We start from the raw sequence: 12,076 nt of genomic DNA, 5'->3' as shown, positions 1-12,076 counted from the left end.
AGGCATCAAGAGGATAAGTTATTAGGTTACATGCAGACTTAAAGCAAAATTCTATTTCAGACCACATATTAAAAACTTTGAGGAAATATAAATTGATCATCAAATTTCTCTTTAAACTTTTCCTTGTAATTAGAAAGGGATTTATATTTGCATTCGCATAAAGAAAATACGATTCTCTAGTGGTCCCATGTTCTCCAGGCTTAATGACTTCTCTGAGTTTTGTTTGCCTTAAATAACCAGGCTTTAACATTTTAGTTCGCCTTTAATAAAGGTCTTATTTTTCACCATCTACAAATTAGTAGGACACATTAACTCTAGTGTTAGACTTCATTGGGGCTGTACTTCATTTGCTCACTTTTTTTTTTTTTAAGCAAAATCAAGAAGAAAGAACATGCATTCTGAAGAAGTCCATAAAACCATTCTCAACTTAAGAACCTGCCATGTGCCACATTTTAATGGAGAAGTTCAGCATTGTTGAGTAGTTTTCATCCATGCCCAAAGTATAGGTTAACCTTGGTACCTTGAAATACCCCAAATCTGAAAGGGTGTTCATTGCCATCTTCCTTAACCACATTTTGTATCTAATAGTCTCATACTGACATGTTTTGCACTGCTTTTCCTCCCATGTTTCTTCCTTACGCCTGTTTTGATGCTGGAGAAGAGAAGGATCTAAACTGGAAAGCAGGCTCCAGATAATCCATTTGAGAAACCTATCACTAGCCATTTCCTTCCTTCCATTTCCTCTAGAGTAAATTAAGCAGATCAAGTGCTTCCTAGCAGGAGCATTTCTAAAATCAACTGTGCTTTGCCTTCTTATTTCCTCTCACAAGACTTCTAACCCAACTGCATCTTGGAAAAAAAAAAAAAAAACTAAACAGTTTTCAGTAAATATCTTATCATGGGCATGTGCAGAAAAGGCTTACTTGAAAGACTTAGAACTGTATCTGTGCTGAAGTTGAAGCTGAGCCTACAGGGATGAGCTCCAGTTCACTTACATCCAGGAAAGAATAATAAGTTTTTGAAAGAATGCTCTAGCTAAGAAAAACGTTGAAAGCCAGTTGGAACTGGAGCTACAGGAAGCCCACCTTGAGCCATGGCATCTGGGATCTCTTCTAACCCTGGTCCCACTTTTCCCTCCTGTTTCACCCAAGTCATGCTTCCCTCCTGCTATGTACACATTTCTTCACATTTCCTGACAGTCTCAAGAACTGCACCACTAACTAAAAGAACTACTCATGTTTCAGTCTTTTGGAATCTAGTTAGCTCTTTCATTTCCTTTTTATTTACTTGTGATGATCAAACTTACATTCCTTTACATTCTCTGAGTCTGGATTATTTCATGATTTTTTTTAAGCTGCTAGGAATGCTGTAAGAGAGCTCAGGATCCCTCTGGTAATGCTACCTTGTCTTCAAAACAGGATTGAGCTAAATGCAACATGGCATTCTAGATTCAGTCCTGTAACAACAACAACAAAAAAGACTTCAGTGGAAAAAATCAATGCAAATAAAGGTTGTAGTATACAGTTAGGAGTAAGAACCAATGTACTTTCTCAATTTTGATAAATGTACCATGGTTATATAAGATGTTAACATAAAGGAAAGCTGGATTCAGGCGTATGGAAACTCTCTACTATATTTTGTGACTCTTCTATAGATCTAAAATTATTTTAAAAATTTCTAGCAGTTTTGAGGCCAAGATCTTGCAAATTTGAATATTAGTGGCATGCCAAAAGTCAAATGCATACATATAGCCACACACTAGATTTTCCAACAACATTCTTGGTGTCAGCCCATCACACTATCAGGAGTCAGATAAACCTAGACTCGGTTCCCAACTCTGCCTCTGCTAGCTAGGTAAATTTGAACAATTAACCGATTCCTCTAAGATTATTTTCCTTAGCTGTGTAAAAGGGATATTGATTCCTATCTCACATAATTATTATGAGGATGTATGAGAGAACAACCTGGGGCCTGCCACTTGATAAACCTTCAAGATATTGCTATCAGTAGCCCTCTAGTCTGATACTTTAAGAGAGTAAAATTTGGGTTCTTTTTCTCACCATAGGTTTGTTTCTACTTCTTAAAATTGTGCTTCCTTTCCTTCCTTATGTATAGAAGAGGATCCGGCTTTCTACTTTTCCTGAGAATAGGGCAGAAGAACCCGTTGAATATGAATATGAATGATGTGAATATGGCCAAGATGAATATGGCAGGATGTGAGCAAAGATGGTTGGCAAAGGCCCTGCAGTTGACCTTCATGTCGCTGGCCTTCCTTTATGGGTTTGTCCCCTTCAAGCAGGCCTAAGACTAGGTTCTGCCTTCCCTTATCAGCCCAGACAAGTAGGCCAGTAGCCTCTTCCACAGTTTCTAACTTACCTGTTACATTGACTTTCTCAAGCACACAGGTGTTTCTAGACCTTTTTTTCCCCCCTCATGATGAGTTGATGGGTTTTCCTCTTACGGAATTTCTGATGTGAGAGTGTCAGAAATTGAACTATCTTAATTCTTCAATTTAGTAAACATTGAATACCAGCTTTTTTGCTACATCTGATATAACACCAGATATTAGAACACTCATAGTCTACTTTGCAATTAATAGATAATCAGCATCATCTAGTTTATAATAAGCAGAAAAATCAGTAAAAAAGCCCAGGTATTATAATGGAGAGAAATCAGGGTACTGTAGGAGTACTTTTCTCCTTTCCCTATGTCATCTCATCTCTTATTTTTAAGTCTGTCAGTCACTAGACTGTAAGTACTGACTTGGCAGCTTTGGAGGGCTTGAGAATAAGGAAAATAAAAATACTTTATGTGAGTTTTGTTTGATTATAACCTTGAACTCCTTACAAATCTTTGATTCTCTGTCTCATAACAACTTAAAAAGAGTACTCAAGTCTTATGTCCTGCTTTTATCCTTCAGTTACTATACCACTCTCTCTTACCCTGCTCTGTCCTTCCTTAGTCCAAATGGGTCAAAAATTATACACTCACTCTCCCTGTGGGAGAGTCTTCCAAAGGGTCCAGCCTCTGATTAGCATCACAAAGGAATTGTTCCTCTGATCTTGAGAAAGCTTTTCCAACCCTCTCAGGTCCTTTTACTGTATTACCTAAGTTTGAAGCCTAAGTCTTCAAACTGTAGCTTATGATTTCACTCCTTTGGGCACCGCATTCCCACAAGTTTATGGTTTCATTCTTGTGATAGCCTTGCCCCCTGAATCTGAGTCCTTTCAGTGTTATTGCCTACAGCTGAAAAATTGAGCACACACATTTATGTTGGTTATGGGAATGTAAAGAAGCCAACAAAGCTGGCATCCAAATCTTATAAAGGAAAAATAGAAGAAGGACCAGTTCATTCTGCCTTTTTTTTTTTTTTTTTTTTTTTTTTGGAGACAGGGTCTTCACTATATCTTGCCCAGGCTGGCCTCTTAAGCCTCTTAACTCACCACCCTCCTGCCTCAGCCTCCAGAGTATCTGGGATTAAAAATGCTTGTTTCTTTTAAAACCGATGTTAACAGGTGAAAATAATAGAGAAGTAGGATGATGTCCTTTAAGGGTAGGAAAGTTTTCCTTATGGGGAAAAGAACCATAAAAAATTTTACTCCAGAATCCCCATCTATAAATTGGACTACTGAGTAGCAAATTTATGAACTTGCCAAAACCACTTGTATTATCTCTAAACAGTTCTTAAGGTGCCACAGATGCTCAGAACAAATCTAGTCTATCCTGCTAATGAACATGCAAACAGTTTTCCCATCTGCCACCTCTGTCTAAAAGGCTATGAAGGCCTTCCTCCATAATCACAAAGAACATAATTACTGTCTACAGAGAAGTCACGTACAAAGGCCACCAGCCCTTGCAAGCCACCAAAGATTAACAGCTGCCTCTCTCTTGATTGGGAGAGGTAATAACAGTTACTCTAGTTAATAATTGGATGGATTCCCAGGCCATGTACTTCAGATTGAGGCTGTCATTTTTTTGCTGGCCTTTAGCTAAGCTAGGTTATTAGAATGGAAATGCTAATCCTATTAGTTGTCAGTCTCACAGTGGGAGAGAGCAAGGGAAGGCAGATACATTAAGGTGTTATGCCACGTTCATAAGGAAAGCCAAATATTTCATCTTTGGAGGTATTTTTTTCTTAATCAAATCAGAATTATAAAGCTCTTTATGAAAATGTTTTCCAGTTTCACATGTCTGAATGCAGAGTGTTTGGAAAAGGAGTAAAAGGGAGAAGGAAAGCTACTTAGTTCACCTTTCTAGAATGAAGTATTTTTAATGATTGAACAAACATCACTTGTTACCTACAGTGCATATATCCCATACATGATCCTGATCAGATGTATAGACATAGGAGGGTTTAGGCTTTATAATTTAATACTTATATACAAATAACTTTGGGTAGAGTAGAAAATAATAAGAACCACAAAAGAAAATACAGTTAAATATCCAGAGAGCTTTGACTTTAGTTGAGGAGATCAGGACGGCTTATTGGACGAAGCAACATTTGATCTGGGTCTTAAAGGATTGAAAGATAGCATTTGAACATTACAAGTTGAGAAGGTGGCAGTTCAAATGGAGAGAATAATTATGGTTAAGCACTTTTAGTGTACCTTTTCTGAATGCTGAGAGAGATGGGACAAGTATAAGTATTTGAGGAGTGTTCATTCCTACTGTGACATTAAGTAAGGTGTCCAGAAATGTAAAGAACAGTATACAGGAGATACCAAGTGATTAGTACAACAAGTTTGTGTGGTGGGACTAGGAAGGAACAGAAGATAGGAAGCTTTCTGCATCCTTTAGTTCTGCCTGGTTTGTTGTCCGAATTTCCTTTTGTGATCTGTATATAAAGAGTTCAATGTCGCATGCTTGAGAAGTCCTTCCTTCTTTCCTTCTTTCTTTGCTTCCTCCTTTCCTTTCAGCATTGGGGTGACTCATCACCGAACCAACTTGATTTCCCGTTCTTGTACTCATGAAGTAAAGAAGTCATCTCAGTTATCATAGGATTGTTTCATTCACCTTTGATATATAGAGAGGGGGATGAATGTTCATCTGCACAATGTTAAAACATGAGATTCAGTGGGCAGTGTTCCTACTTGTTATATGTGTAGTTCTCTATATTATATTAATCTATCATATCTAGTGGGAACTTCTGAGAGAAATCTTTTCATTCATTCTTTCGTTGAATCACTCATCCATCAGATATTTACCATTGCTGTTCTATGCAAGGACTAGAGCTGAGAAAGGAGTCAGAGTGCACTTAGGGAGCTTGCAGATAAGAGAATGGGGCTGTGAAGTAGGACAAAGCCAATGGAATGGGTAGAGATTGATGTGGAGCATGAGGGAGAAGTTAGGAGGATATTGAGCAATGCCTCCATCTGGCCATGCTCTGTGAAAAGAGGTGACTTGTTGCATCTCTAATCCAGAAGTATTTATTCATAAGGAGAACCTTGCTTCACTCCTAGGGGAGATTTGTAAGATTTTTTTATTTCAAAGTTGGCTTCGCTTTTTTGTATTATCTCCTAGAAAAGCTACAAATTAACAAAATAAAACTTCATTTTCCAGTAGTTCATTCGTTTTTTTAAAAATTGGCTTTATTTGAATGACTTTTATCCTACTGAAACTGCTGATTTTTGTCCTGCTCAATATCTATTAGAGCCTATGACTTAAGTTTTTCAAGAGGTCACATCCATGTTGTTGGAACAGTATAAAAGGCTTTGAGTTGGGGACTTTTTAAGGCATAGATGTATATATTAAAATGTTCTGCTTTTATTCAGTCATTTTCCCCTCCACTTTTGCATGTCGACTCAGTTCTCTTCCATTGTGGAATATCTTCAGCAACAGCAGTGATGCTGCTGTTTCCCTGTGGACACATAGACCAATGGATGCATTTGCTTGACTGGAGAAATAATATACTTTGGTTCTGAACTGAGAGACACCAATATATAAAGGCATTACATTAAAATGAAGCACAAGAGGAGAGTTTCATTCCTTCCTTGATGGTTTCTATGGAAGTTAAAGATGAAAGTGTCCTTCAGCTTGTAAATCTGAATCTCGGTCTTTAGTCATGAAGCTCAGTCCCAGTGGAAGAATATTTTATGAAGCAAAGAATGGAGTATCTATCCTAGGATCATACCAGATAAATTATTTGACTGTTTTTGCAGTTAAAATTATGTTAAGGTATCTTTGTCAGTCTTCTTTCTCAAACTATCATTGAACAACCCTTGATTGAGCACTTACTCACTGCAGTCCCCTTTGCTAAGTGTTGGGGGTGTGACAATGAAGCAGACATGATCTCTGACTTCAGCAAACTCAGAATTTAGTGTAAAGACAACAATGAAATGCTAGAAGATCATGAAGGGACAGTATATGCAAAACCCGGAGACATTGAAGGGCATGAATCATATAAAGAATTTGTTTGAGATGCTAGAGCATGCAGGGAAGAAGGCTGTTAGAAAAGGGTCAGATTCTGAAGAATCATCAAAGGCATTTGGGCCTTAATATGTAGACAGGAAAGAGAAGTCAATAGGGTATCTTAAGCAAAGAGAGATGTGATTACATTTACTCTTGAGAATATTTCCTCATAACATACACAAGCTTCCAAAGCAGGACTACTCATATATAGTCTGAAGGCCAGTGCTAGGCCATTGTTACCAAAACATGATGAGATAAACACACAAATCACAAATTTTAGCAAATCGACAAAGTGATTTTGTGTTTCTTGTATCGAATATTATAAAAGGCAGGGTCCAAAATCTTCCAGATATTTTTGGAAGGATCACAAGGCTATTTGGCCTTAGCTACTAAACTGAATATATTCATGCTCTTCAGCCCACTTTTAAGCATATGCCCAACACATATGCATATCATATTTGCCCCATTTGTCCAGTATTTTGATTGTATTATATTACACAAAAAAATCAGTCTGTGGCACTGGGCTTGTGGCTCAGTGATTAGAATGCTCTCCTAGCACACATGAGACACTGGGTTCAATCCTCAGCACCACATAAAAATAAAATAAAGATATTGGGTCCACCTACAATTAAAATATACATATATACATACATTAACATATATATGTGTGTATATATATATATATATATATATATATCTCAGTCTGTAATGGAAATTTTTAAGAACAAAAAGCTAGCTTTTATCTTAGATAGTTTGGGAAATAGTGCTCTAGAGAATGTAGAGAATAGACTGGTTGGGATAAGCCTGGATCCAACATACTAATTAGCATTTTGCTGTAATACCTCAAGCAAAAGAGTGTGAGAACCCAAACTGACATGGCATTAATAGAAGAGGAAGGAGTCAAGAGCTATAACAGAAGTATGATTATCAGAATTTGGAGGCTGAATCAGTGTGAAAGCTGAGGAAGAGGGGAGAGTCTAGAAAAGAAAATGTGTTTTTGAGAATTTGCTGCAAGTTGAACCCTTACCCTGTGCATTACTATCATGGCATGCTATAAAGCTTTATTTTTAATTTTGGAGTTGTTTTGGAATATGTTAAATTAACTCATCCAACTATAGGATTATAACTGTTGCAGTTTTCTCTGTACATATGTGATAATACAAAGGCTATATGATTATTTTCTACTTTTGTTGCTGTCAGAACATAAGAAGGAAGAATGGTAGCAACATTTACAATTTAAATAAATCACTGAGCTTTTTAAAATGTCTGATTGTTAACTTTATTGCAAAGAAATATTTTTCATTTAATGACAAAATTATTAATTTTTAATCTTAAAAGTATGAATTCTTAGCTGGGTATGGTGGTGCAAGCCTATAAGCCCAGCAACTCAGGAGGCTGAGGCAGGAGGATCATAAGTTCAAGGCTAGCCTCAGCAACTTAGCAAGACCCTGTCTCAGAATCATAAAGGACGGGGGATGTAGCTCAGTGGTAAAGTGCCCCTGGATTCAATCACTAGTATCCCCCCGCACCCCCCCCAAAAAAAAAAAAAACTGTGAGTTCTTGTCTAGTTTCTATAGTGAGTTAACATAATCACAAAATGTGCAAAGCAATGAGTAATATACATACTTGATTATACTGGCAAACTCTAGATATGCTAGAGCCATTAATTGATAGATTAATGCCCAGAACATCAGAAGAATCAAGCACACGTTTGACAGAGTATAGATAGATAGATAGATAGATAGATAGATAGATAGATAGATATCTCACCCCTGTCCTTCTCTACCACCAGGCAACCAGCAAAACGTCAGTGTTTCAAAGAAGCTGCAAGGCTTGTTGAACTGTAAAACGCTATTAGAAGAGCTATAAGATAGTGTTATAAAGGAAGAGTTAATTTCAGTTTGCTAGGGCTGCTATAACAAAGAATCACAGACTGTGTTACTTTAGTAATAGAAATTTATTTTTTCTCAAATCTAGAGGCTTGAAATCCTAGATAAGATGCCAAAGGTTTGGTTTCTCCTGAGGCCTCTCTTCTTGGCTCATAGATGACTGTTTCTCTCTGTGTCCTCACCTGGCCTTTCTTTGTGCAAGCCATGTCTCTGGTGTTTTTTTCCTCCTCTTATAAGAACACTAGTCATGTTGGATTAAGATTCTACCCTAACAGACTCATTTTAACTGAATCTCTGTTTCAAAGAACTTACCTCTTCTGAAGTACTGGGATTCATGAATTTTGGGGGACACAATTCAGGTCAGAACAGGTTGCATCCTGTTTTTTCACGTAGATGATGCAGTGATACTGCCTATGCTGAAAACCAAATTAGTGTAGCAGAGCATTGCTCTTCTTTTCCCCATGCCAGGGGAATGCAACGAAAGTGGAGAAGTTCCTTCACACAAAAATCGTATACAATATAGAAATAGTCTAATCATTTTAGCTGTATGTTTTCTCCCCATTTCAGCTACAATTGAGTTCTAAAATGTTTGCTTAGTACTCTCCCTAAGGTAGCTTAAATGGGGAGAAAACACATAGCTAAAATGGTGCTATTAGATTTCTTGTATTATTGAAGAAAAACATTCTAGTTGAGAAAAATCTGTGAAGTCAATTTATCTTCTTAGGTGGTAATTAGTATTACAAAATGATGTGGTTTTTGTAAGTGCTAAAAATTTCTGCATATGATGTCTTTTTCCCCTGCTGAAGTTCTTTTTCCCCCTCCCTCTTTCTTTTGCCTGACTTAAAACCTTAACATGCATAGAGAAGCCTATCCTCACCCTTTCCCCAAAATATAATTGCTTTCTTCATTAATCTCATTAAAAAATCTTTTATCTTCATGGTACTTACAGTAATTAAAATCATTTTATCTATAATTATGTGACTAATGTTGGTTCCATTCACTAAATTTTAAGCATCATGAGGGACAGCAATCATGCCTTTATGTTCACCACTGTTAACTTATATTTCCTTGCACTAAGAAAGCCTTCAACATATATTTGTAGGGTTCTTGAACTGACAGAAAGTTCCATACTACAAATAAATATTTCATTTGGCTATAATTTCATCCCTGGACAATTGGACTGACTTCATTTGTATTTCTGTCTAGAATGTGGCAGATCAGATTGCATTTCAAGTTGCTGGTGGATTAACAGCCCTTGAACACATCCTTCAAGTAGTGGTACCAGCCACAAATGTGAACACAGTTTCACGAATTCCTCCTAAGTAAGTACGGTTTTTCAATCTGTCTTTCACATTCCATTTGTGAGTCATTTCTGCCTTATGGTTTCTATATGGGGGACCATAAGAAAATTATGTGTATATTTGGTTTTGAATAGCAAAAGCTTACACTCCCCATTAGGGAGAAAAGAAAGGTGTTCAATTTCACTTACAAAATTCAGATTGAGCTTAAAAAGCCTTCATGAGGAAATCTCTTTGGTCTACAACTTACCCATCTTTGGTCAAGAAGAATTGGTGAATTCCTGAGCAGACTGCTTCCAGAAATTGAACAGAAATGAGTAACAGTAACAGAAAACTTAATTTTTGTGTTGCGTGTAAAAAAGAGGTTAAGTACATTAACAAACTGAAATTCGAAGAAATGCCACATACAAAAAGCACTCTGAGGCTAAGACTTCCATAATCTAGATTCCCAGCCAGATTGCTGGAACTGAATAGCACTTTGGTCACTAACTGAACATTGTTCTTTGGCATAAGGATCCTGTGCAGCATTTCGACTTCATCTCTTTTCCTATTCTCTTAGGTTACCTTTACTCCTTCAGCCCTGATATACGGTAGCACAGAGTGTTATTTCAGAAGTATTGTATTCTTGTTTTATAATGTACAATTTCTGGGTATTCTGTGGAGACTCTTATTTAGAGGATTTAAATGAGAAGTTTTGATAAAAGTTAATTTATACCACTGAGAAAATTTTTTACTCTTTAGTTAATGCAGTAAAGGCAACATGTCATTTGTCCATTGCAATACAACAGGAGGGAAAAAGTTCAAGAGTTTATCTTTTTCACTGAAGACATTTGAGTTAAGTAGAAATAGCATTGGTTTTAGATTCACACAAACTGGGGTTCTAAGTTTTGCCCCTACCAGTTACTAGCTGAAAGCATTTGGGCAAGTGCTTTGATCTCATTACATGTGTTTCCTCATTTGGTAAAACAGGGGATGATGATATTTAGTTCACAGTGCTAATGAGGGGGATCGGTTAGAATAATGCATTTGAGAGCTCTTGGTAAACTCTTAAGTGTTTTATAAATGTTAGGAGGGAATTATTTTTTCTTATTTTTGATTCATTATACACAAGTAGGATACAACTTTGATTTCTCTGGTTGTAACGAAGTAGAGTCACACCATTTGTGTAATCATACATGTACCAAGGAAAATGATGTTTGTCTTGTTCTATTATTTTTCCATCCCCCACCTTTTTCCCACCCCTCATTTTCCTCTGTACAATCCATCCTTCCTCCATTCTTGCCTTCTCCTACCCTCCCCCCATTATGTATCATCATCCAATTATCAGAGAAATCATTCAGCCTTTGGTTTTTTTGGGATTGGCTTATTTCATTCAGCCACCTGGCTGAGAATTTTTTTAAGTTGTTGTCTTGCCTGATTTAAGATGGTGTAGTCTACTTGACTTGAGATATTTCCAAGTACAAACTTTTTGACACTGATGTTAATTTGGGCTCCTTTGCTCTGCTGACAATAAGAATGAATGCAGGAAAGGCATGGGTATCCATGAAGTCACGGTATTTTTATGTGAGGCAGAAAGTTCCACATCAGGCAGTTACAGCAGGCATAGTAGTTTTTCTAACCCATAGGTATTCCTCATCAAAATGGAAATTTTTTACAGGGTGTTGCTGGATATGTTGTCATCACTCATGTTTTCTGAATGTTTGTTGACAAGGGAAGGAGGGAAGAAGGAAGGGATAAAACAATAATAAATATTCAAGTCCTCAGAACAGTCAGTGCTTTGATCATTGTTAATAATTCATGTTGTTTGTCTTAACTATACCTGGAGATTTGTTTCTTTTTTGTTTTTACTTGTTTATTTGCTTGTTTCTGGTAGGCTAAAAGGCATATATGTACATAAGGTAATAATGTCTGATTCATTCTACTATCCTTCCTACTTCCATATCCTCTCCCCTCCCTTCACTCCCCTCTACCTAATCTAAAGTAACTCTATTCTTCCCTAATCCCCCACCCTTGTTGTGAGTTAGCATCTGCATATCAGAGATATGGTTTTTTGGGATTGACTTATTTTGTTTAGCAAGATATTCTCCAACTCCATCCATTTACCAGCAAATGCCATAATTTCATCTTTTTAAAGGCTGAGTAATATTCCATTGTGTATATATACCACATTTTCTTTATTCATTTTTCTGTTGAAGAGTACCTGGGTTGGTTCCATAGTTTAATTATTGTGAATTGAGCTGCTATATATAAACATTGGTGTGGCTAATCTGTCTAGATCCTCCCTTTCCATCCCTTATGAATTCCTACCCCTAAACTCCAAGAACCTTTAGCAACCTTACCTCCCATGTTTCCTTTATCCTGTGGCATTTCATAGTTCTTACCTAGAGGACTGGTTAAGACTATTCTATATTATTTAATTTTCCTCAGTGACATCAGAGAACTTGAAAAGTTTGAGCCACTGTCTAATTAACTGTTACCATA

The 12,076-nt window shown here is 36.9% G+C and overlaps 1 protein-coding gene across 1 annotated transcript in view; it reads left to right on the top strand.

Moving 5' to 3' along the window:
- The window catches only part of Scaper (S-phase cyclin A associated protein in the ER), a 484,560-nt gene that overhangs the window by 352,158 nt on the left and 120,326 nt on the right, over positions 1–12,076 (top strand). Inside the window, 1 exon segment of the mRNA XM_047539576.1 lies at positions 9,504–9,619. Within this exon segment, the coding sequence (XP_047395532.1) occupies positions 9,504–9,619 (116 nt within the window).

The sequence above is a fragment of the Sciurus carolinensis genome, chromosome 2, assembly GCF_902686445.1.
Source record: "Sciurus carolinensis chromosome 2, mSciCar1.2, whole genome shotgun sequence".
In the NCBI taxonomy this organism is placed as follows: Eukaryota; Metazoa; Chordata; class Mammalia; order Rodentia; family Sciuridae; genus Sciurus; species Sciurus carolinensis.
Note: the sequence above shows the minus strand (reverse complement) of the source record. Positions and strands in the feature narration are given on the sequence as shown.